Source organism: Myxocyprinus asiaticus, chromosome 48, assembly GCF_019703515.2.
Source record: "Myxocyprinus asiaticus isolate MX2 ecotype Aquarium Trade chromosome 48, UBuf_Myxa_2, whole genome shotgun sequence".
NCBI lineage: Eukaryota > Metazoa > Chordata > Actinopteri > Cypriniformes > Catostomidae > Myxocyprinus > Myxocyprinus asiaticus.
Genome location: NC_059391.1, coordinates 2,245,617 through 2,273,172, shown reverse-complemented (window position 1 = coordinate 2,273,172; position 27,556 = coordinate 2,245,617). Strand labels below are relative to the sequence as shown.

Sequence of the window (27,556 nt, the reverse complement as noted above, 5' to 3'; positions counted from 1 at the left end):
CTGTATGACAGAAATCATTGTACTGCTTTTAATTTATGCTGTGTATATATATATATATATATATATATATATATATATATATATATATATATATATATATATATTTTTTTTTTTTTTTTTTTTACTGTAATACAATGAAGAAACACTGAATTACAGTAAGTATAAATCTTATGAGAATCACCATCGAGGATAGTGAGAATTAAAAAAAAACAAAAAAACACCTAAATTTAAATCCAGATGCATTACTGTTACGAAATGAAATAAAAAATAAAAGTTCGGTAAAATAAATGCAATAAAACATCTTAGCGGTCTCAAAAACAGGCTTAATTGTCTTTAAAAAAATATTTTTTATATAACTTCTTTCTTTTGATTTGGGTGAAATATGACCAGAACATGTTTTAATAAGATTCACCATGACAGAGTGATTTTTCCTGAACTATTAAACTCATCCTGAAAGGGCAACATTGTGAAAAACCACTGAGCCCATAAAATGGATGTGGCGTGAAAAGATCATCATGATATATGGAAGACCACGTGCGACAGATGATTTTGTGTTGAACGAGTGAGAACTGGTGAATTGCGAGTGGTTTGTGAGATGAACTGAGTGAGAGCTTCTCATTGGCTTTCAGGTGATGATGTAGTGGTTCAGTGAGATCTGTCTGGGCTTGTGTTAGGCCAGACAGTCTGATAACACCTCAATTTTCATAGGTGAGGCGGCTGTGGTCGGACACGTGCAGTTGTTTATTTCTTCACTGTTCTGGCCTTTCTGGATCAGCTGGATCTTGAGTTTCTCCAGCTCATAGTCGTGCAGGTATTCCTGGATCAGGTAACGCTCACGCTTTATACGTGCTTTCACATCTGACGGCACGTCCGGGATCAACCAAGCCACAAAGAACTTCACCACGAACACCACATGCTGCAAGAAGAGAAGAGTTTTATTGCAGAACAAATTTAGTAGCATTTTAATATAAGTGACAAAAATATGTAATTATAGAAAACATATAAAGGCAGATTCACACCAAGCATGAATTTTTGCCAGATTTTAATCCTGTTAAAATATTTAAGATGTTAAAAGTGATGTCATTTCTGCACCACTAGTGTCACCAAATCGAATGGTAAAAATAGTGTCTTTCAAACAGGTTTTCTGAACACTCCACTCATCTGCCATTGGTCCGCAATCAGATTGTCCCGCCCACCTAACTCAGTCCATTGGTTGAATCAATGTTGCTGTGTCGGGCTGGATGGGATACTCAAACAAACTAAAAGCTAAGTTTTGAAAGTGACACAGTGTTTTTTATTTTTATTTTTTGGCATGCCCAATTCCCACTGCTTCCTAGGTCCTCGTGGTGGCGTGCTTACTCATCTCAATTTGGGTGGCGGAAGACAAGTCTCAGTTGCCTCTGCTTCTGAGTTAGTCAATCCGTGCATCTTATCACATGGCTCGCCGTACATGACACTGTGGAGACTCACAGCATGTGGAGGCTCATGCTATTCTCCGCAATCCATGCACATCTTACCACGCGCCCCATTAAGAGTGAGAACCACTAATCGTGACCATGAGGAGGTTACCCCATGTGACTCTACCCTCCCTAGCAACCGGGCCAATTTGGTTGCTTAGGAGACCTGGCTGGAGTCACTCAGCACACCCTGGATTCGAACTCGTGACTCCAGGTGTGGTAGTCAATGCCAATACTCACTGAGTTACCCAGGCCCCGCTGAAAGTGACACAGTGTTAATACTTCTTGGTAGAATCAACGTACAAAATGGCACTTATAGTTGTCTCTGCCTAAGTTAGAACATGAGAAAGTATTTAAACATTGAAAAAAATAACTCGCTATGGACCCCTTCACACCAAAATTCATGCAGTGTCGAAGCAACTTTTTTCATTTTGAAGGTAATGTTTTGTTTGCTTGATGAAAAATAAAAATCAGCGACCAATAAGACAGATTAAAAGGATTTATTTTTATTTACTCAGATTTGTAACTATATTTTCTGATTTACAACTATATATTAATGATGTACATTTATATATTTAGCTTTATAACTTATATTCAGAGTTTTATTTATTTTTTCAGGATTTAACTATATATTTAGGATTTATAATTATATATTTGGATTTACAATTAAATATTCAGATTTATAACCATGTATTCAGGATTTACATGTTTATATTCAGATTCATAACTACAGTTGAAGTCAGAAGTTTACATACACCTTAGTCAAATACATTTAAACTCAGTTCCCCTTCTGTCACTCACTCGACATTGTGTCGATGTAGTGACACAAGGGGTCGCCCTTGGGAGCCCCAAACACCTCAGATCTTTGAGAAAAGGCCAATGAGATTTGGCGAGTGGAATTTGCATGTCACTCTCCCAGACATACGGGTATAAAAGGAGCTGGCTCGCAACCACTCATTCAGAATTTTTCTTCGGAGCCGAGCGGTTGTGTGTCAGCAAGCTGTCATCCCTTCCGGTCCATTCACCTCCCAAGAAGCGTTTGCTGTTGGATATACGGTGCATTCCAGCGGCTTTTCTCTCCTTCTGCACAGATCTGTGCAGATTACGCCCCTGGGCGCTTTGACAGCAGAGAGAGTTTATATTCCTGCAAAGAGTATATTTTCTCTATTAGAGCAAACACATTGACGTGAACGTCTTTTTAAAGACGCGTCTTTTTCAAGATGCCTTTCCATCTTTGTGTGATTCCTGGATGAGGTCGCTATCTCTCCACTTCTGATGGCCACGGGTGCTGCCTCACATGTGTCTGGGTCGTAATCACACTGAGGCAGCGTTCGTGGATGGTTCATGTTCTCATTGCGAAAATATGACCATGGCAACGTTGCGGTCGCGGCTTTCCTTTTTCCAGGGGAAAGCCACTCTAGCCGCCCCCGCCCCCCGCACCTTGCCTTCTACCTCTGGGTACAAGGCCGGACCAGCTGGTGCTGGAGGCGATTTGGGGGCTTCAATGGGCGCGGCTCCGCCGGGTAAATCCCCGCGGACCTCCCATTCCCCAGCACGCTCGTTTGCCCCTGGCAAGTTCCAAGAGGAGACCAGCTCGCCCCAGGGCCAGCTTAGTGTCCCTTTCGGAGCTCCGGAGCGGGATGAGTGCTCGATTGCTGCATCAGAGAGCGTACTGTCAATGTCAGATGCCGAGGACACGATTGGGCTGCCACCTTCGGGTCGGCCCGCCCAGTCTGAGGCTGATGGCGAGATGACCGCCATGCTTGCCCGGGCTGACGCATGTGTCGGGTTGGAGTGGAACCTTCCACCCTCCCCTGAGCCCTCGTGGCTAGATGATTGGTTCCTGGTTCGCAGCTCACAGCCACGCCCCCCCAGACCCTTTCTTCCCGGAAGTGCATGATGAGCTGATGAGGTCATGGAGGGCACCATTTTCTGCCCGAAACCGACCTCCCAGCTCATACGCTCTCACTACACTCGATGGCGGGGTGGCCCACAGGTATACGGAGGTCCCTCAGATGGATAAGGCGGTTGCGGTGCACCTGTGACCGCAAAGCGCAGCCACCTGGCGGGATCGCCCGGCACCCCCTTCCAAGGCGTGTAGGACGACGTCGTCTCTGACGGCCAAAGCCTACAGCACCACTGGTCAGGCCACCTCTTCCCTGCATGCCATGGCCCTCCTACAAGTAAACCAGGCCAAGGCACTAAAGGAACTGCACGTAGGTAGTCCTGATCCCGATGTAATGCAGGAGCTGGGTGACGAAGGTCACGGCGCGAGCACTCGGGCAGGCGATGTCCACTCTCGTGGTCCAGGAATGCCACCTGTGGCTGAATCTGGTCGAGATGAGGGACGTGGACAAGGTTCGCTTTCTCAATGCCCCCATCTCCCAAATCGGTGACACCAAAGGACGTGTACATTCACGTCTCGGTTCTACCTCGACACAGACCCTTCCTATGGTTTGCTTTCAACGGCCGGGCGTATCAGTACAAGGTCCTCCCCTTTGGCCTGTCCCTGTCCCCTTGTGTCTTCACGAATGTTGCAGAGGCAGCTCTTGCCCCGTTAAGGGAAGTGGGCATCTGCATACTCAACTACCTCGACGACTGGCTGATCTAGCTCACCCTTGAGAGTTGCTGTGCGCACATAGGGATGGTCCGGATGGACAACACAGCAACAGTAGCATATATAAATCGCCAAGGCGGCTTACACTCACGTCGAAAGTCGCCCGCCGTCTCCTCCTATGGAGTCAGTGGCGACTGAGGTTGCTGCAGGCCACTCACATCCTGGGCAACCTCAACACCACAGTGGACACACTGTCGCGGCAGGTGACACTCAGGGGAGAGTGGAGACTCCACCCCCAGGTGGTCCAGCTGATTTGGAGTCGGTTCGGCAAAGCATAAGTAGACCTATTTGCCTCCCGAGAAACCTCCCACTGCCCGCTCTGGTATTCTCTGACGGGGGCCCCCCTCGGCCCAGACGTGCTGGCACACAGCTGGCCCCGGGGGCTGCGCAAGTATGTGTTCCCCCCAGTGAGCCTACTTGCACAGACCCTGTGCAAGTTCAGGGAGAATGAGGAGCAGTTCACCCTCGTGGCCCCACACTGGCCCACCCAGACTTGATTCTCAGACCTCACGCTCCTTGCGACAGCCCCTCCCTGGCGAATTCCTCTGAGGATGGACCTTCTTTATCAGGGACGGGGCACCATCTGGCACCAGCGCCAAGACCTCTGGAACCTCCACGTCTGGCCCTAAGTGGCCTACCACCAGCAGTGGTAGACACGATCACTCAGGCCAGAGCTCCCTCCACGAGGCAGCTTTATACCCTGAAGTGCCGTCGGTTTGCGAATTGGTGTTCTTCCCGAGCTGAAGGCCCTCAGAGATGCGCAGTCGGATTAGTGCTTTCCTTCCTGCAGGAGAGGCTGGAGGAATGGCTGTCCCCCTCCACCTTGAAGGTGTAAGTGGCCGCCATAGCGGCACACCACGTTACAGTGGACGGTAAGTCTTTAGGGAAGCACGACCTGATCATCAGGTTCCTGAGAGGCGCCCGGAGGCTGAATCCTCCGGGTGACTCTCACGTAATCCTGAGACCCAGGCCGGGCTATGTGCCCAAGGTTCCCACAACCCCCTTCAGGGATCAGGTGGTGAACCTGCAAGCGCTGCCCCAGGAGGAGGCAGACCCAGCCCTGTCATTGCTGTGTCCGGTGTGTACTTTGCGCATCTACTTGAATCACATGCAGAGCTTTAGACGCTCTGAGCAGCTCTTTGACTGCTTTGGCGGACAGCGGAAAGGGAACACTGTCTCCAAACAGAGGCTTTCCCACTGGATTGTGGATGCCATCGTTATGGCATACCAGGCCAAGGCCATGCCCACCCCTTCGGGAATACGAGCACACTCCACAAGGAGTCTGGCATCCTTGTGGGCACTGGCCCATGGCACCTCTCTAGCAGACATCTGCAGGGCAGCGGGCTGGGCGACACCCAATACCTTTGCGAGATTTTACAATCTCCAGGTTGAGCCAGTTTCGTCCCGTGTTCTGTCAGGTACGAACAGGTAAGTTCAGGAATACGGACAGCTGGCCGGGTGTATCGCTTGCTTATAGCGCCTTTCCCCTCCAAAGAGGCGAAGATGTGCGCTTCTTTTCCCATGCGAGTTCACGAACCCGTGAACCCTGGATGTCCTTCTTCCCTAGCCCTGTGGCTTGTGAATTCAGTGGAGGAATTCACAGCCGGAACTGGTATGTGTGCTAATATGCCCTTACTGAGGTAGGTGCTCCACAGGTGCCGGTTACTCCGGTAACCCCCTGTGATGTATTTTCTGCAGTACAGTCTCCCCGACAGCAGACCTGCGTCTCCCTTCGACAGAGCCCTCTCTGTCCCGGTCGCCATGTTTGTAGAGCTCCTCCCATTTCAGGCAGGACCTACCACTGCGCCACTTCCATGTGCGGCTCTGAGCCCACATGATGTGCTTGCCATGTTACCTCCCCTCCGGGCAGAATGTGGTCTCTGCGGGGTCTTTTCCCCCTGAAAGAATAGGATTGGAATAGAACACCTTCCCCGGCGCATATATTGAGCGTTAAAATGGCCCCAGTTGAATAACTGAATACTCGGTGGAGAGAAAACATAGAGAGAAAAGGCCACGGTTGGTGCGGTCTGCTTCCATACTAGATATTCCCTAGGGATGTGGGGAACTATATTACGTTTTTTGGGGCGCTGGGGGAGGCTACGTGCAGACCGGTTCACCTGCTACTACACACGCAGCAGCTTGCTTGCACCTGCACCAGCAGTCCACGTAACATTGTTCAGCTAGTTGTGGCATTTCATATAGGGACCCCTAGTGTCACTACATCGACACAACATTGAGTGAGTGACAGAAGGGCAACATCTCAGTTACTGTTGTAACCTCCATTCCCTGATAGAGGGAACGAGACGTTGTGTCCCCCCTGCCACAATGCTGTAATGGCCGGGACCCCGTCTCGTCTCCTCGGCACAAAACCTGAATGAGTGGTTGCGAGCCAGCTCCTTTCATACCCGTATGTCCGGGGGAGTGGCATGCAAATTCCATTCGCCAATTCTCATTGGCCTTTTCTCAAAGATCTGAGGTGTTTGGGGCTCCCAAGGGCGACCCCTTGTGTCACTACATAGACACAATGTCGAGTGAGTGACAGAAGGGGAACTGAGTTTAAATGTATTTGACTAAGGTGTATGTAAACTTCTGACTTCAACTACATCGACACAACGTCTCGTTCCCTCCATCAGGGAATGGAGGTTACGACAGTAGCCAAGACGTTTTTCACAATTCCTGAAATGTCAGAATAAAATTGTAGAGAGAATGATTTTTTTCAGCTTTTATTTCTTTCATCACATTCCCAGTGGGTCAGAAGTTTACATACACGTTGTTAGTATTTGGTAGCATTGCCTTTAAACTGTTTAACTTGGGTCAAAAGTTTTGGGTAGCCTTCCACAAGCTTCTCACAATATGTTGCTGGAATTTTGTCCCATTCCTCCAGACAGAATCAGGTTTGTAGGCCTCCTTGCTCGCACATGCTTTTTCAGTTCTGCCAACAAATCTTATATCGGATTGAGGTCAGGGCTTTGTGATGGCCACTCCCATGCCTTGACCTTGTTGTCCTTGAGCCATTTTTCCACAACTTTTGAGGTATGCTTGGGGTCATTGTCCATTTGTAAGACCAATTTATGACCGAGCTTTAACTTCATGACTGATGTCTTGAGATGTTGCTTCAATATATCCACATAATTTTCCTTCCTCATGATGCTATCTATTTTGTGAAGTGCACCAGTCCCTCCTGCAGCAAAGCACCCCCACAACATGATGCTGCCACCCCCATGCTTCACGGTTGAAATGGTGTTCTTCAGCTCGCAAGCTAACATAACGATGGTCATTATGGCCAAACAGTTCAATTTTTGTTTCATCAGACCAGAGGACATTTCTCCAAAAGGTAATATCTTTGTCCCCATGTGCACTTGCAAACTGTAGTCTGGCTTTTTTATGGTGATTTTGGAGCAGTGGCTTCCTTGCTGAACAGCCTTTCAGGTTATGTTGATATAGGACACATTTTATTGTGGAAATAGATACTTGTCTACCTGTTTCCTCTAGCATCTTCACAAGGTCCTTTGCTGTTGATCTGGGATTGATTTGCACTTTTCTCACCAAACTGTTCATCTCTATGAGACAGAATGCATCTCCTTCCTGAGCGGTATAATGGCTGCGTGGTCCCATGGTGTTCATACTTGCATACTATTTTTATACAGATGAACGTGGTACCTTCAGGCATTTGGAAATTGCTCCCAAGGATGAACAAGGCTTTTAGAGGTCCATACATTTTTTTTCTGAGGTCTTGGCTGATTTCTTTTGTTTTTCCCATGATGTCAAGCAAAGATGCATTGAATTTGAAGGTAGGCCTTAAAATACATCCACAGGTACACCTCCAATTCTATCAGAAGCTAACTGGCTAATTGCCTAAAGGCTTGATATCATTTTCTGGAATTTTCCAAGCTGCTTAAAGGCTTAAAGTTTTGATTTGCCAAAACTATAGTTTGCTAATATGATATCTGTGGAGTGGTTAAAGAATGAGTTTTAATGACTTCAACCTAAGTGTATGCATACTTCTGACTTCAACTGTATATATTCAGGATTTATATTTTCAGATTTATAACTATATATTCAGAATTACATTTTTATATTCAGGATTTATTTGGAGGGGGTGCCAGCTGGAGACTCCATAGTTCTACTGGGTGACTTCAATGCCCATGCTGGCAATGATGGAGATACCTGGAGGGGAGTGATTGGGAGGAACGGCCTGCCTGATCTGAACCCGAATGGTGTTCTGTTATTGGGCTTCTGTGCTAGTCATGGATTGGACATAACAAACACCATGTTCAGACATAAGGTTGTTCATAAGTGTACCTGGTACCAGACCACCTTAGGCCAAAGGTCAAGGATCAACTTTATTGTTATATCATCAGACTTGCGGCAGTATGTTCTGGACACTCGGGTGAAGAGAGGAGCTGAGCTGTCAACCGATCACCACCTGGTGGTGTGTTGGATCAGATGGCAGGGGAAACTGCTAGATAGACCTGGTAAACCCAAACGGATTGTGAGGGTGAACTGGAAACCTTTGGGAGAGACCCCTGTCCACAAGACTTTTAATCACCACCTAAGGAGGAGCTTCTCCCTCATCACGGAGGAGGCTAGAGACATGAAGTCTGAGTGGACCCTGTTTAAGTCCTCCATCACAGAGGCGACCACTGTGATCTGTGGCTGGAGGGTTGTTGGTGCCTGTCAGGGTGGCAATCCTAGATCCCACTGGTGGACACCTGCGGTAAAGAAAGCCATCAGGCTGAAGGAGTCTTTTCTGGATTAGTTAGCCTGTGGAACTCCAGACTCGGCTGACAGGTCCCAGCAGGCCAGAAGGACTGTAGGGGCAGCAGTTGTAGAAGTGAAAACCCGGGTGTGGGAGGAGTTTGGGGAGGCCATGGAGAAAGAGTTTTTGTCAGCCTCAAAGAGGTTCTGGCAAACCGTAAGACTGCTCATATGTGGAAAGCAGGGTTTTGTCCAGGCTGTTGTTGGCTGGGGCAGGGAACTGTTGACCTCACTTGCCGATATAGTTGAGCAGTGGAAGGAACACTTTGAGGAACTCCTAAACCTGACTAACACTCACTCTGTGAAGTCAAGTCATTTTTATTTGTATAGCGCCTTTCACAACACACATCGTTTCAAAGCAGCTTTACAGAAAATCATGCATTAACAGAAAATGAAACTGTATTATCTATAATGTCTTAGAGTCATCATTGTGTAGTTTGATAAATACGATTGTGAATTGTGTTTAAAAATAAGTAATTAAATAATAATTGTGTTTAGAAACCCAGTGAGCAAGCCAAAGGCTGGAGGAGGCAGGGACAGAGGACTTGGGGGGGTTGACACCCATTTCTCTGGCAGAGGTCACTGAGGTAGTCAAAGAGCTCCGAAGTGGCAAGACGCCAGGGGTGGAAGAGATTTGACCTGAGATGCTGAAGGCCCTGGATGTTGTTGGGCTATCATGGCTGACATGCCTTTTCAGCATTGCGTGGACATCTGGGGTGGTACCTAGGGATTGGCAGACAAGTGTGGTGGTTCCCATTTTTAAGAAGGGGGACCGGAGAGTGTGTCCCAACTATCGAGGGATCACTTCTCAGCCTACTTGGGAAAGCTTATGTCAGGGTGTATAAGAGGAGACTCCAGCCGATTGTCGAACCTCAGATTGAGGAGGAACAATGCGGATTCTGTCCCAGTTGTGTTACAGTGGGTCAGCTCTTTACCTTAGTGTGGGTCCAAGAGGGGGCATTGGAGTTTGCTCATCCAGTTTACATGTGTTTTGTGGACTTCGAGAAGGCATACGATCATGTCCCCCAGGATGTCCTGTGGGGGACGCTGTGGGAGTATGGGGTACCAGGGCTGCTAGTGCGTGCCATTCGTCCCTGTTTAACCATTGTGAGAGCTGTGTCCGCATCCTCGGCATTAAGTCAAATTTGTTCACAGTGGCCGTTGGACTCCGAGAGGGCTGTCCCTTGTCACTGATCCTGTTTGTAATATTCATGCGTAGGATCTCAAGGCACAGCCGAGGTGTGGAGTCTGTCCAGTTTGGGGGTCTCAGGATTGCATCCCTGCTAAATGCAGATGATGTGGTCCTGTTGGCATCTTCATGCTGTGACCTCCAGTGTGCACTTGGGAGGTTTGCGGCCGAGTGTGAAGCAGTTGGGATGTGGGTCAGCACCTCCAAGTCTGAGGCCATGGTTCTCTGCTGGAAAAGAGTAGATTGCTCTCTTCAGGTAGGGAGAGAGCAGCTGTCCCAAGTGGAGTTCAAGTATCTTGGGGTCTTGTTCATGAGTGAGGGAAAGTTGGAGCATGAGATCGACATGCGGATTGGTGCAGCGTCTACAGTAATGTTGTTGCTGTACTGGACCGTAGTTGTGAAAAAGGAGCTAAGCCTGAAGGCAAAGCTCTTAATTTACCAGTCTGTACATTCCAAACCTCACCTATGGTCATGAGCTTTTGGTAGTGAATGAAAGAATAAGATTGCGAATACAAGTGGCCGAAATTTGATTTCTTTGTAGGGTGTCAGGGCTCACCCTAAGGGACAGGGTGCGAAGCTCTGACATCCAAGAGGGGCTCGGAGTAGAACCACTGCTCCTCCACGTTGAAAGGAGCCAGTTGAGGTGGTTCGGGCATCTGATTAGGATGCCTCCTGGACGCCTTCCTGCGGAGGTGTTTCGGGCATGTCCAACTGGGAGGAGGTCCAGGGGAAGACCCAGAACACGCTGGAGGGATTATATCTCTCGGCTGGCCTGGGAATGCCTCAGGATCCTCCAGGATGAGCTGAAGGATGTGGCTGGGGAAAAGGACGAATGAGCTACTTTGCTTAGTCTGCTGCCACCACGACCCGGTCCCAGATAAGTGGTCGAATATGGATGGATGGATGGATGGATGGATTTGCAACTATATATTTTTATTTACAACAATATATTAGGATTCACAAGTATATATTTGGACTTACAACTATATAGTTTGATTTATTATTAATATATATATATATATATATATATATATATATATATATATATATATATATATATATCAGTTGCAATCAAAATTATTCAACCCCCCTGACCAGCAATACATTCTGGTGATGTGAATTAAAACACATCAACTAAAACCTCAGTAAAGAGTCAAAGTAAGTTTTTAATACACATTTGAGTGATTTTGAGAACAAAGGGTTCAGTTTACCCAAATTCTAAAATAAAAAATAACTAATTCTCTCCACAAATGCCATGTCAAAAATATTCAACCCCCAAAGTCAATCATTTGTGGAGCATCCTTTATCCTTAATAACATCAAATAAATGGTTCAGGTAAGTGCTCTCAGGCTTCGGACACCTCTCTATTAAAATTTTTACACATTTCTCATGAGCAAACGCTTCCAGCTCATTGACATTCTTTGGTTTCTGTGCTGCCACTGCTTCCTTGAAATCCCAACAAAGGTTTGCAATGGGATTTTGATGATGGATTGAAAGGGCCATTTAAGGACATTCCACAACCTACCCCTGAACCAGATTTTGGACAACTTGGATGTATTCTTGGTGTTATTGTTTTGCTGGAAAGTCCAGTGATCACTGAATTTACACACTGAAGGCATCACATTTTTCATGCCAAAATGGCCTGATACCTGAAAGAATCCATGGTGTCAGTCACAGAGTCAGGATAGCCATTTCCTGCAGCCGCAAAACACCCCATAACAGGACTGACCCACCTCCATGCTTGACTGTGGGGATGGTGTCGTTCTTGTCATCACCTTGTCATCTTACTCCAGACGTCTGACCGATGGATCTAAAAATCATTTTCAGTTTGGTGTCATACATCTATAAAACCTTCTTCCAGGACTCCACAGGTCTTTCCTAATTACTTCTTGAATATTCAAGTCAACATTTCCCTTGCTGAAGTTTTGCTTTCTTCCACACCCCAAGAAGGTTGCTGTTGTACCATATTTAAAAAAATGTATGAATGGTGCTGCCAACTTTGTCTATTGGAAATTGAAGTGCCTTGGAAATGTACTTTTAGCCATGACCTTTCTTGTGTAATGAAATAATCTCCTCTATTAGCTTTTGAGACAGCTTATTTTTAATTGCATTTTTTTCATATAAATAAATGTTTTCTTACAACGCTAAACTTACATTTTAAAACTTAAATAAGTGCCATTGCAGACTGATGACTTAATTTTGTTTTAAAACAATTACTTGTGTAGCCTTACATATTTAAGCTACATGCAATAGGGGTTGAATAATTATGACATGGCTGTATTTTTAAAAAATCCTGCTATTTAGAAATATTAGGTTATATATTCACACTATGACTTTGAATGTGTCACTCAACTGATATAGATGTAAAGTTTAAAAATTCTGGGTCATCAGAAAAGCTTACCTTTGTAAATCCTTACTGTCTTAGGGTGTTGAATAATTTCAATTGCAACTATATATATATATATATATATATATATATATATATATATATATATATATATATATACAGTTGTGCTCAAAAGTTTGCATACCCTGGCAGAAATTGTGAAATTTTGGCACTGATTTTGAAAATATGACTGATCATGCAAAAAAACTGTCTTTTATTTAAGGATAGAGATCATATGAAGCCATTTATTATCACATAGTTGTTTGGCTCCTTTTTAAATCATAATGATAACAGAAATCACCCAAATGGCCCTGATCAAAATTGTACATGCCCTTGAATGTTTGGCCTTGTTACAGACACACAAGGTGACACACACAGGTTTAAATGGCAATTAAAGGTTAATTTCCCACACCTGTGGCTTTTAAAATTGCAATTAGTGTCTGTGTATAAATAGTCAATGAGTTTGTTAGCTTTCACGTGGATGCACTGAGCAGGCTAGATACTGAGCCATGGGGAGCAGAAAAGAACTGTCAAAAGACCTGCGTAACAAGGTAATGGAACTTTATAAAGATGGAAAAGGATATAAAAAGATATCCAAAGCCTTGAAAATGCCAGTCAGTACTGTTCAATCACTTATTAAGAAGTGGAAAATTCGGGGATCTCTTGATACCAAGCCAAGGTCAGGTAGACCAAGAAAGATTTCAGCCACAACTGCCAGAAGAATTGTTCGGGATACAAAGAAAAACCCACAGGTAACCTCAGGAGAAATACAGGCTGCTCTGGAAAAAGATGGTGTAGTTGTTTCAAGGAGCACAATACGACGATACTTGAACAAAAATGAGCTGCATGGTCGAGCTGCCAGAGAGAAGCCTTTACTGCACCAGTGCCACAAAAAAGCCCGGTTACAATATGCCCGACAACACCTTGACACACCTCACAGCTTCTGGCACACTGTAATTTGGAGTGACGAGACCAAAATAGAGCTTTATGGTCACAACCATAAGCGCTATGTTTGGAGAGGGGTCAACAAGGCCTATAGTGAAAAGAATACCATCCCCACTGTGAAGCATGGTGGTGGCTCACTGATGTTTTGGGGGTGTGTGAGCTCTAAAGGCATGGGGAATCTTGTGAAAATTGATGGCAAGATGAATGCAGCATGTTATCAGAACATACTGGCAGACAATTTGCATTCTTCTGCACGAAAGCTGCGCATGGTATGCTCTTGGACTTTCCAGCACGACAATGACCCTAAGCACAAGGCCAAGTTGACCCTCCAGTGGTTTCAGCAGAAAAAGGTGAAGGTTCTGGAGTGGCCATCACAGTCTCCTGACCTTAACATCATCGAGCCACTCTGGGGAGATCTCAAACATGCGGTTCATGCAAGATGACCAAAGACTTTGCATGACCTGGAGGCATTTTGCCAAGATGAATGGGAAGCTATACCACCTACAAGAATTTGAGGCCTCATAGACAACTATTACAAAAGACTGCACACTGTCATTGATGCTAAAGGGGGCAATACACAGTATTAAGAACTAAGGGTATGCAGATTTTTGAACAGGGGTCATTTCATTTTGTTCTTTGTTGCCATGTTTTGTTTTATGATTGTGCCATTCTGTTATAACCTACAGTTGAATATGAATCCCATAAGAAATAAAATAAATGTGTTTTGCCTGCTCACTCATGTTTTCTTTAAAAATGTACATATAATACCAATTCTCCAAGGGTATACAAACTTTTGAGCACAACTGTGTATATATATATATATATATATATATTCAGGATTTATTGACTATATATTCCGCTTTACAATTTTATTACTCAAATTTATAACTACATATTCAGAATAACAATTACATATTCATATAACTATATAATAGGATTTATATTTATAACTATATAATAGGATTTACAACTATACAGTATGTTTAGGATTTACATTTATACATTCACACTTTTAACTAAATATTCAGAGTTACATTTAAATATTTAGGATTTATAACTTTTCTGATTTACAACGGATATGTGACGTGACTACCTCCTTCCCTGACGTCAGCAATGCCCCAACCTTTTTAAAAATTGAGTCTGCCTTTTCTCGGGAGATTGGTCTCTTCATGCTGGTGTCCTCACAGGTCCAGGAACAGAGCGGTGAGGGTCCGGCACGAGCCGGTCCAGCACCCAGGACCCCCGCGGGTAGGGGAACTGGCGCATGCGTCATGGCTGACGGACCACGGACCAAGGGGCAGACGCATGTCGTTGTCACCGGACTGCACCCATTATACCTGGATTTTACCATGTCATCACCACCCATCCTTCACATAACCCCAGCGCGCCACGAGGACGCCAGATTCCCCTTTGTTTTAGACAACTTTGGACACCTTTTCTGTGTTAATTATTTTAACCCTCTTGTATTGTTCAGGTCAATTTTGACCCAAATCCATTTTGTTTCTTTTTTTATGATTAACATTTTTATTGATTCCTACATCAAACAGAGAAAAGCAAAACATAAATACACAGAATCAACATTTAACTCCCACTACCACCCCTCCCCATCCCCATTCCCGCTCCCACCCCGACCCTCAACAAACACCCCTGTGGTCACACATGAGCACATACACACAAAAGAAAAAAGAAACAAAAACAAAAACAAAGAAAATATAATAAATCACACACATTAACAACTACCCCTCTCTCTCCATTGCTCCACCCTGAGAACCCTCCAAGAACACCAAATATCTGCCCCATTTCCCAACAAACAAATCCAAATTCCCCAGTCTTCTGTGTGGCCCTTCTTTGAAAGTTGCCACCCTCCCCATCTCCGAGCACCACTCCTGAAATTGGGGCGCTCCAGCCGACTTCCAACCCCTTAAAATCACTGGTCTGGCAATCATAATACTGGTTAGGACCCAATTTGTTTTTTATGTTTATTCCCTATATTGATGACCGCCCCATTGCCTAATATACAGAGCTTGCGGCAAAATGAAATTTGAGTGCCCAAACTGACACATAAAACTCTGAACCTTCAACCAAAATTCTTGGATCTTAACACACCCCTAAAAAACATGGGTTGTGTCTCCATCTTCTGATTGGCATCGCCAGCAGGTAGGTGTGTCTTTAAAACCAAGCCTATACAATCTAGAGGGGGTCCAATAGAATCTATGTAAAATCTTGAACTGCATAAGGTGAACCCTTGCATCTCTAGATACAGACTTGACATTTTTTTTAATCCTAGTCCACACTCCTTCCTCCAATACCAAGTTTAAATCTTTCTCCCATAATCTTTTGATAGAAGTTAAAGCTCCATCCCCCAGACTCTGAATTAGCAGACAGTAATACACTGATGCCTCATGACCTTTTCCAAATGCAGTAATCACCTCTTCCAGGCTATCTGCTGCTTTAGGAGGGTGTATGCTACTCCCAAAAACAATACAGAGCAGGTGGCGCAGCTGTAAATACCTTGAGATCTGGGAATCCCAAAATGTTGAACCAAATTTTCAAAAGATCTTAATGCTCCGCTCTCATCAGTCACCGAGTGTAGTAACCCCCTTTACAAACCACTCTGACCAGCAGGAAGGGGACTTATTAATACATAATTTAGGGTTCAGCCATATGCTTGAGGCAACATTTAAATAAATGTCCAAATTAGACACTCTGGACACCTTTGTCCATACCGAGTGCAAATGCGAGATAACAGGGTGTAACTTAACTTCTCCGATTAGTTTGATAGAAAGGCTTTGCAATGGCGAAATAGGGGCAAGAACTTCCTGTTCAATACAAGACCAGAGAGGGGCTCTCTCAGGTGGAAGTGACCAATGAGCCAAATGTCTGAGACCGAATGCATAATAATAAAACAAAATCATGGGTAGGCCTAGCCCACCTTTGTCAATCTGCCTATGTAACTTATTAAAATGTAATCTAGGACACTTACCATTCCAAATGAAGGACTTTGCTATGCTATGAAATTGCTTAAAATAAGAGAGGGGGACATCTACAGGGAGAGATTGTAGCAGGTAGTTACATTTTGGAATACAATGCATTTTAATAACATTAACCTTCCCAATCACAGATAAATGTAATAAAGCCCACCTGCCCACATCGCTCGAAAACCTTTTTATTAAGGGATCAAAATTAACTAACTAAATCAGACAAATGTTCTGGCAATAAAATGCCCAAATACATAATGCCCTGTTTGGGCCACTGGAAGGCACCCGGCTGGAAAGCCGTTACTGGACAGTATGCTGTCAGAGCCAAAGCTTCAGATTTAGACCAATTGACTCTGTATCCTGAGAATTTAGAAAAGGAATTAATAATTCTGTGGAGGCAAGGCATAGATATAATGGGGTTGGAGACGAATAATAAAATATCTGCGTAAAGCCACCACCCCTGGAAAATCAATCTTCCCTTCTTATCGCAGCTGCTAATGGTTCCAGGGCAAGACAGAACAATAATGGGGAAAGTGGGCAACCCTGCCGGGTGCCCCTATCCAGAGTAAAATAATCTGAAATTAATCCATTTGTTTGTACCGCCGCTACCGGGTGTCTATAAAGTAACTTAATCCATCCAATAAAAGTATTCCCGAACCCATATATTTCCAAAATAATAAAAAGATAATCCCATTCTACCATAGCAAACACCTTTTCGGCATCAAGTGAGATGGCAGCCGACCACAAGATATAGATGAAACACCTAATGTTATCAGAAGAGCTGCGGCCCCGAATAAACTCTACCTAAAATAAACCCTCATAACTTTACTTAATCGGTTAGCCAGAATTTTTGACAATATTTTTACATCTAGCTGGATCAGGGAAATTGGATGGTAACTCTTACACTCGCTTGGATCTTTGTCCTTTTTAAGAATCAGGCTGATCTTGTGGCTTGTGTCATGATTGGCGGAGGCATTCCATTCTTTAATGATTCCGTATAAACTTCTAGCAAAAGTGGAGCCAATTCTGTAGCATAAGATCTAAAAAATTCTGCGGCAAAGCCGTCTGGCTCCGGAGCCTTGCCTGTAGGCAAGGCCTTAATTACCTTGCCAAACTCCTCCAATGTTATCTCAGAATCAAGAAATTGTTTTTGCTCAGTTGTCAGTTTAGGGAGTTCTAATGGTTCCACAAAGTTTCTAATATCTTCATCAGTAGACGAAGACGTGGAACTATAGAGATCAAGATAGAATTCTTTAAAAGCATTATTAATATCAATGGCCAAGGTAAAAATGTCACCACCAGCAGATTTCACTGAGGGAATGGTAGAAAAAGACTCTCTCTGCTTTATATATCTAGACAGAAGTTTTCCTACTTTGTCCCCTGACTCAAAGTATGACTATCTTGCCAAAACTCCACCTTCCGTGACAAAATAGTGTTATATCCGTATTTCAATCGGGTCAATTCTCTGAGGCCATCAGACGACATTCGGCACTTCAGCTCTGCCTCTGCACTTTTAATATTCCCTTCCAACTCCACGAGTTCTCGTGCTTTAGATTTTTTGATGAATGAGGCATACTGTATGATCCAACCCCAAAGAACCGCCTTAAGTGCCTCCCAAGCCACACCCACAGAGGATACTGAGGACCAGTTGGTCACCATATAAACATTGATTTCGGCCTTTAACATTCGTTGAAATTCAGGATTTTGCAAAAGGGATACATTAAAGTGCCAACTATATGATTTCTTTTTCTCCATATGTGGCAGCACCTCAAAACTCACCAGGGCGTGATCTGAGACTAAGATGTTTCCAATTGAGCAATCAACAACAGATAAAATGAGGGATTTGGTATATAAAAAACAAAAATCTATTCTAGAATAGATCTTATGGACTGATGCAAAGAATTTATAGTCCCTACCAGATGGGTTCAAAAGTCTCCGAATATCTGTAAGACCAAGATTTTTACACATCCTGTGAAGCGTCACTGTTGCTCTAGGGGGCTTACACACTTTTACTTCACTATGATCAAGGACTGAGTCCATCAATAGATTAAAGTGTCCTCCCAATATTATATCATGAGGGGTGCCCGCGACTTGCAACGTCCCTTCAAGATCAACGAAAAAGCCCTGATCATCAGCGTTAGGTGCATAAATATTAGCCAAAATCAACTTTTGCCCATTAATTTCTGCTAAAACAATAATGACTCTTCCTAATTTATCTTTAATCTGTTTGAAACATTTTAATTGTAGATGCTTATTTATCAATGTAATGACTCCCCTGTCTTACTTGAGCCAGCACTAAAGAAAACATGTCCACCCCATATCTTCCCAAATTTTTCAGCTTCCTGTGGGGAAAGATGCGTTTCTTGAAGAAACACTATATCATATTTCTTACATTTAAAAAATAAATAACCTTCCTTCTTTTTATGGGGTGCCCCATCCAATTCACATTCCATGTGAGAGAGACAATCCACTCATATTAACATTTGACATTTTGACATATTAGAAAAAATAGATTGTGTGTCAAAAATAAAATTATTAAGACCACATTCCAACACTGGTGCACCAATCAACCCCCGAACATCCCCCAGAAAAAAGAAAAAAAAACCGCGTTAACCCCGCGCACGACAGTGCCAACCAGCGTCCATCCCTCTAAACTCAAACAGTCCATGTACGCCTACGAGAACCCCCGCGACAACTTTGCCATCGGATTGCTCAAGTCCGGTGCTTCTATACAAATTTTGTGAGACAGAATTACACAACAGAAAATAATCTATAAAACAAACTCCAGCCAATAGATGGAATAAACACAAAGAACATGTAGATTAATCCACATAACTGTCCCAAAGGAGTGTTCCTCCACAATACAAGCTCCAGCCGCTAGTGGAACCAGCACAAAAAGATACAAAAAAGGCGCTCAGTTTCCTTGGATGGTCAAGTGAATGTTCAGTAAGGCCCACTCGGCTGCATCGAGAGTATCACACAATGATATTCTAAATTACAACACATGCTCTCTGTTGCTGATGCCGAAAAACTAATTCATGCGTTCATGACCTCAAGATTAGATTATTGTAATGCATTACTGGGAGGATGTCCAGCAAGATCAATAAATAAACTTCAATTGGTTCAAAATGTAGCAGCCAGAGTGCTGACGAGAACCAAGAAATATGATCATATTAGCCCCATTTTATCATCGTTACATTGGCTACCAGTTTAAATTTGTATAAATTTTAAAATTCTGTTAACTACGTACAAAGCTTTGAATGGTCTAGCTCTGCAGCACTTAAGTGACCTTCTACCACGCTATATTCCATCACGTTCATTACGATCACAAAATTCTGGCCTGTTAATAGTTCCTAGAATATCAAAATCCACAAAAGGAGGTAGATCTTTTTCATATTTGGCTCCTAAACTATGGAATAGTCTCCTTAACACTGTTCGAGATGCAGACACACTCACTCAGTTTAAGTCTAGACTAAAGACTCATCTATTTAGCCAGGCATACACCTAATTTGTCCTTCAACTCACAATTAGGCTGCTTTAGTTAGCTCTGCCGAAACCAGAAACAGTGATCATGATATATAAAACTCTGCAATAAATTGAATGGCATCTATGCTAATATTAGTTTATTTGTTTCCCTGTCTCAACCTCGGGACTCCTATCCTGAGGTCACCAGAACCGGCTGGATCCAGCTCCATTCCTGCTTCGTGTTGGACTCCACTGCTACGTGTCGCTGTGTGATGATGACTAATAGCAGCCGGTGCCAGCCAAACATCCCTTCAGTCTATTACGATGGACTTCAGAGGATGAACTGATGCCAACTCCAACCATAAGACATGGGATACTTCATATGCCATTGCCTGAACCTTGGACTTAGGATAGACCTCACCAAAATTACCGGCCAGTTTGAACTGCGATGCACCTAACTGATCTCTGCCTGCATCACCTCGGTCTAATGATGGACTACACTCTTGAAATGGAATACATAGACTATCAATTAATTGCCAACAAAACCCTTCATCAGCCAACAATTGCATCTATGTGAACTGCTGCAGTTAATCCAGGATGGACTTCAAAGACATTAGTCATTGGTCTTACAGTTCACACTATACTTGCACTATACATAAGTAATATTTGCATTATATTCAAGATGTTAGCCAGAGGGGAACTGGCCCCTACAGTGAGTTTGGTTTCTCCCAAGGTTATTTTTCTCCATTAACCAACATCTTATGTAGTTTTGTGTTCCTTGCCACAGTCACCTTCGGCTTGCTCACTGGGGTTATAAATGCAATTATTATTGAATTACTTATTTTTAAACACAATTCACAATATTGAATAATATCAACGTATTTTATCAAACTACACAATGATGACTTTAAGACATTATAGATATTACAGTTTTATCTTTTCGGGAAGAGCCCCTCTAGGAATTTCACCATATCTCAGCCTTCTTCGTCCTCAGGAATTCCAACAATTCGGACGTTGTTTCGCTGGTTACGATTCTCAAGGTCTTCCAACTTTTCCCAGACGCGCTCCAAGTCTATCATGGTTGCTAGCGGGTTAGCAGCTAATTCCCTCTCCAGTGACTCCAGAAAATCAATCCGTTTCTCAACATCCACTACTCTTGTAACCAACTAAGTGAATTTCGTCTCCATGGCAATGATCGATTGACATATTACAGCAAGATCTTCAAAGTCAGCAACGACCTTTGTCAGCATTGCCGACATGTTCAACAGTTGACGCTGAATCTCTTTCCCCTCACTGGCGAAATTGAGTCCCGGGCTATCGGCCTGCTGCTCAGGGGCTTCAGCTTGAGTATGTAAGTGTCTTTTAATGTCTCCAGAGCCCGAGGATTGTGAATTCTTTGACATATTGTCTTCCTAGAACAGTTATGGAACAGGGTGTATCGAATCTCACCAGTTTATGACACAAAAAGTATTAAAAACTAGCAAAGTGTGCAGAGCTCGCCATTCACACATCCGAACCTCACATGGCACCACACGACTCCCCAATCCATTTTGTTTCTTAAATAAAAATGGCATCTTTTATGAGTGCACTCTCTCTCTCTCCATCTCTCTCTCACACACTCACACACGCGCACACGCAGACACACACAGATTAAAGCAGAGTCTGAGACAGTTTACCTTATACATTGTGATGAAGTTTACACTTCGGTGTGGCAGGTGAATTGAAAACATAAATTGTGCTTATTTAATATGAAAATGGATGGTGAAATCTAGAAATTTAGAGGTAAAAAGGCCTAAATAACATAATAATAATTTGACCCGCGAACAAAAAGAATGTGACTCAAAAATGAACAATACACAAGGGTTTAATAAATTCCTCTCCAACGCCTGACACCACACCCATACCAACCCTCTTACTCACCCCACCACACTATATACAGGTGCATCTCAATAAATTAGAATGTCATGGAAAAGTTCATTTATTTCAGTAATTCAACTCAAATTGTGAAACTCGCGTATTAAATAAATTCAATGCACACAGACTGAAGTAGTTTAAGTCTTTGGTTCTTTTAATTGTGATGATCTTGGCTCACATTTAACAAAAACCCACCAATTCACTATCTCAAAAAATTTGAATACATCATAAGACCAATAAAAAAAACATTTTTAGTGAATTGTTGGCCTTCTGGAAAGTATGTTCATTTACTGTATATGTACTCAATACTTGGTAGGGGCTCCTTTTGCTTTAATTACTGCCTCAATTCGGCGTGGCATGGAGGTGATCAGTTTGTGGCACTGCTGAGGTGGTATGGAAGCCCAGGTTTCTTTGACAGTGGCCTTCAGCTCATCTGCATTTTTTGGTCTCTTGTTTCTCATTTTCCTCTTGACAATACCCCATAGATTCTCTATGGGGTTCAGGTCTGGTGAGTTTGCTGGCCAGTCAAGCACACCAACACCATGGTCATTTAACCAACTTTTGGTGCTTTTGGCAATGTGGGCAGATGCCAAATCCTGCTGGAAAATGAAATCAGCATCTTTAAAAAGCTGGTCAGCAGAAGGAAGCCTGAAGTGCTCCAAAATTTCTTGGTAAACGGGTGCAGTGACTTTGGTTTTCAAAAAACACAATGGACCAACACCAGCAGATGACATTGCACCCCAAATCATCACAGACTGTGGAAACTTAACACTGGACTTCAAGCAACTTGGGCTATGAGCTTCTCCACCCTTCCTCCAGACTCTAGGACCTTGGTTTCCAAATGAAATACAAAACTTGCTCTCATCTGAAAAGAGGACTTTGGAACACTGGGCAACAGTCCAGTTGTTCTTCTCCTTAGCCCAGGTAAGACGCCTCTGACATTGTCTGTGGTTCAGGGGTGGCTTGACAAGAGGAATACAACAACTGTAGCCAAATTCCTTGACATGTCTGTGTGTGGTGGCTCTTAATGCCTTGACCCCAGCCTCAGTCCATTTCTCGTAAAGTTCACCCAAATTCTTGAATCGATTTTGCTTGACAATCATAAGGCTGCGGTTCTCTCGGTTGGTTGTGCATCTTTTTCTTCCACACTTTTTCCTTCCACTCAACTTTCTGTTAACATGCTTGGATACAGCACTCTGTGAACAGCCAGCTTCTTTGGCAATGAATGTTTGTGGCTTACCCTCCTTGTGAAGGGTGTCAATGATTGTCTTCTGGACAACTGTCAGATCAGCAGTCTTCCCCATGATTGTGTAGCCTAGTGAACCAAACTGAGAGACCATTTTGAAGGCTCAGGAAACCTTTGCAGGTGTTTTGAGTTGATTAGCTGATTGGCATGTCACCATATTCTAATTTTTTGAGATAGTGAATTGGTGGGTTTTTGTTAAATGTGAGCCAAAATCATCACAATTAAAAGAACCAAAGACTTAAACTACTTCAGTCTGTGTGCATTGAATTTATTTAATACACGAGTTTCACAATTTGAGTTGAATTACTGAAATAAATGAACTTTTCCATGACATTCTAATTTATTGAGATGCACCTGTATATTAGATGCTCCATGTGCGTAGTCTTTATTTTACTTATGTGTTTCCTCTGCAATTTATGCAGTTTTTTGCTCATGGTGCAAACAGGCCTTAAGAAATAGATACCTAATCTTATAGAATTGCAGTTAACATATTTCAATATTACATAGATGGATTTGCTATTCTTTAGGAGACAAGAAGAGCTCATACCTCCATGATGATGATAAATGCCATTTTGGCTGCGAGAATATGCCAGAACTGCATTGTATGGCTGTACTGTTTCTCATGTCCAGAAGGGTAGCGGTAATCACGGTACCTACAGTATCCACACAACAGTCATCTTTATTACTATGAAGCTGTAACTATAGGTACAAATGCACATAACAGCACATAACTGCACAGACCTGCAGGTGGTCATTGTGGTGCTGTTGAACCAGTCCGGGTTCTCGTCATCCTCCGGACAGTTTTCTGGCGGGATCTCAGAGATGTTGAAGACAGACAGGCTGTTGTTGATGTATCCTTCCATAGTGATCTCTGTACCAGGGTGATACGCGTACAGATACACCAGCCGAGGGATCATGTCTGATGTAAATGACACTATGAAAGCCTGAAAGACATCAATGTCATGCAGTATATTTGAGCAAGACATTTTGCAAATTCATAACAAAATCAGGATATCCAACTTATTTTTTTACGGAAAAGTTTATAATATAATGACTCACATTGGTGACCACTGAGAGAACAGCGATCATGTTTAGGATCTCTTCCCATGCACCGATGCTGTGAGCTTTAGATGCCACTGGCCGGCGGAACTGAGTTGTCAACTTCCAGGCGTCCACTCGAACTTCAACAATGTTATTGATCAGAGCCAGTAGAGGAGCCAGAGGAAAAGAGGCCACGAACAGCGTGATGAAACCAAACTGAACCACTACAAAAGTGAGATAGAGAGAGAGAGAGAGAGAGAGAAAGAGAGAGAGAGAGAGAGAGAGAGATGATGCTCTTGTCCATTCAAAGATAGACTATGGTGCCCTCTGTCTGTAAGATTGTGGTATTACAGGCTGAAAACTTGTTCATAGATGTTGCTGGTGAGTGTGCAATTCTGTGTTGGGGAAGCTACTCATAATTTAAAGTAGTTCAACTAAAGTAATGCTACCCTTTTGAAAAAGTGGTTAGCTACACTACAAGCTACAAATATAAGGGCACATTTTTTTTTATTTTTTATAAAACTACCAGATCATATAATTTATAATAAATTGCGTATACTTTGTTTAAATTTAAATTGCCTCACTTGTTTGCAAGTAAGCCGGTTTATCTGCAGCAAGCTACAAGAGTTTTCACATGTCTAGATCTGCTTCAAAGGGATATGTCATATCTATTATAACACCTTACATTTATTCAGAGTTGTCATGACTGAACTAAATAAAACAAATAAATAAATCGATCATGAGCAGTGTTTATTTCTACATATTTATTTCAATACAGAAAATGCATAAAATGCTGTGCTGAGAAGACTATTGAGTGATGACTCAAATGAATTGGTAAACTGGTTTTGTTGTGATTTATTTGTTGCAGCTATTTTCTGAAAAAAAAAAAAAAAAAACTACTGTCACACTACTGTTTCAGAAATAGTTAACCAAAAAAAAATTAAAATTCTGTCATCATTTACTCAACCCTCATACCGTTCCAAATATGTATGACTTTCTTTCTTCTCCATAATGTAAAAGTTCCCTTCCCTATCTGTCACTCACTCGACGTTGGTGTCGATGTAGTGACACTAGGGGTCACTCTTGGGAGCCCGAGACACCTCTGGTCTTTGATAAAAGGCCAATGAAAATTGGCCAGTGGTATTTGCATGCCACTCCCCCGGACATACGGGTATAAAAGGAGCTGGTATGCAACCACTCATTCAGATTTTCTCTTCGGAGCCGAACGGTCATGCTCATTGAGCTGAATATTACTGTTCATTCACCTCTGCTGGATCTGACGCCGCATTTCAGCGGCTTCTCCCCCCTCTGCACTGGTGCACTGCAGAGAATGCCCCTGGGCGCTTCGGCAGAAAAACTAGAGAGTATATTTTCTGAAAGAGCATTTTTCCCCTCTAAAAGAGTATATATTTCTCTAAAAGAGCGCACACACGGAACGTCTTTTTAAAGATGCGTCTTTTTAAAGATGCTTTTCCGATTGTGTGTTATTCCTGGTTGCGCTCGTTATCTCTCGCCTTCTAGCGGTCACGATCACTGTCTTTCGTGTCTGGGCACTGCTCACGCGGAGACAGCGTTCGTGGATGGTCATGTTCTCATTGCGAGAATATGTCCATGGCAACGTTGCGGTCGCGGCTTGCCTTCGTAAGGAAGCGAGCCACCCCAGAGGCTCCCGCCTCGGTCCTTTTACCCACGGGTATGAGGCCAGCGCAGCTAGCACTGGGGGCGATTTGGGGACCCCAATGGGACCGCCTCCACCGGGTATCCCCCCGCGGACCTCCCATTCCCCAGCACACTCGTCTGCCCCGATCGGGCTTCCGGGTGAGTCCGCCGGCTCGTCTCACGGCGAGTTCGACCTCTTATTCAGAGCCCGCGAAAGTGATGAGCTCTCGAGCGTAGCATCGGAGAGCAGGCTCGTCCAGTCGGAAGCCTCAGCTGGGCTCCTCCCTTCGGGGTCGATTGCCCAGTCACAGGCTGACGTGGAGATGACGACATGCTTTCCCAGGCAGCCTCCGTTCCTTTCTTCCCGGAAGTGCATGAAGAGCTGACAAGGTCGCGGGAGGCACTTTTTACTGCCTGGTCCCGATCTTTTCAGCTTCCCCGCCCTCACTACCCTCGATGGTGGGGCAGCCAAGGGCTATTCGGCAATCCCCCGGTGGATAAAGGCGCTTGCGGTGCACCTATGCCCGCAGAGCACCGCCACCTGCCGCGGGTGCCCAAAGCCCCCGTCCAAGGCCTGTAGGTTTACGTCGTCTCTGACGGCTAAGGCCTACAGTGCTGCTGGACAAGCCGCCTCCGCCCTGCACGCCATGGCTCTCCTGCAAGTCCGCCAAGGCGCTAAAGGAATTGCACGACGGTAGTTCCACCCCGGGATTGATGCAGGAACTGCGCTCGGCGACCGGCCTCACTCTCCGAGCGACGGAGGTCACAGCGCGGTCTGACCCCCAGAGATGCGCAGTCGGATCAGTGCTTTCCTGCAAGAGAGGTTGGAAGGGAAGCTGTCCCCTTCCACCTTGAAGGTGTACGTTGCCGCCATAGCAGCACACCACAACGCAGTCGACAGTCCTTAGGGAAGCCCGACCTGATCATCAGGTTCCTAAGAGGCACCAGGAGGCTGAATCCCTCCAGACCGCACCTTGTTCCCTCATCGGACCTCTGTAGTTCTTCAGGGTCTACAGAGAGCCCCCTTTGAGACTTTGCAGTCAGCCGAGCTTAAGGCACTCTCCCTGAAGACTGCCCTCCTGACTGCGCTCACTTCCATCAAGAGGGTAGGTGACCTGCAAGCATTCTCTGTCAGTGAAACGTGCCGGGAGTCCAGTCCAGGTTACTCTCACGTGATCCTGAGACCCTGACCAGGCTATGTTCCCAAGGTTCCCACCACCCCTTTAGGGACCAGGCAGTGAACCTGCAAGCGCTGCTCCAGGAGGAGGCAGACCCAGCCCTGTCGTCGCTGTGTCCGGTGCGCGCTTTACGCATCTATTTTGATCGCACGCAGAGCTTTAGAATCTCTGAGCAGCTCTTTGTCTGCTTTGGTGCACAGCGGAAAGGAAGCGCTGTCTCCAAGCAGAGGATCGCCCACTGGCTCATTGATGCCATAACTATGGCATATGTCGCCTAGGACATGCTGCCCCCGGTAGGGCTACCAACCCATTCTACCAGGGGTGTAACGGCTCTCTGGGCCCTGGCCAGGGGTGCCTCTCTAACAGACATTTGCAGAGCAGCGGGCTGGGCAACACCCAACATCTGAGCAAGGTTCTATAACCTCCGGGTGGAACCGGTTTCGTCCCAGGTAGTGGCACGCAACACAAGCGGATAAGCCCAGGATAGCTGGCCGGGTGTATCGCTTGCACACAGTGCCTTCCACCTCCCTTGGAGCTGAAGACGTGCACCATTAATTCCCAGTAGTGTTCACAAACTTTGTTCCCTGGTTGACTTCCTCCGAGCCCTGTGGCAGTCGAGTTTTTGGAGAGACTCGCTGCCGGCCCAGTACACGTGCTAACTAAAAGCTCTGTTCTGGGGTAGGTGCTCCGCATGTGGTGGTTCCCTGCAAGGCTAACCCCATG

General features: G+C 44.5%; 1 protein-coding gene across 1 annotated transcript in view; it reads right to left on the bottom strand.

Moving 5' to 3' along the window:
• Window positions 1-279: 279 nt before the first annotated feature.
• The window catches only part of ano5a (anoctamin 5a), a 98,176-nt gene continuing 70,899 nt past the window's right edge, over window positions 280-27,556 (bottom strand). The window contains exons 17-20 of the mRNA XM_051692039.1: window positions 24,015-24,220; window positions 23,697-23,899; window positions 23,503-23,608; window positions 280-916 (exon numbers count right to left, since the gene is read on the bottom strand). Of these exons, the coding sequence (XP_051547999.1) occupies window positions 671-916; window positions 23,503-23,608; window positions 23,697-23,899; window positions 24,015-24,220 (761 nt within the window). The 3' untranslated portion in view covers window positions 280-670. The remainder of the gene's footprint in view (window positions 917-23,502; window positions 23,609-23,696; window positions 23,900-24,014; window positions 24,221-27,556) is intronic.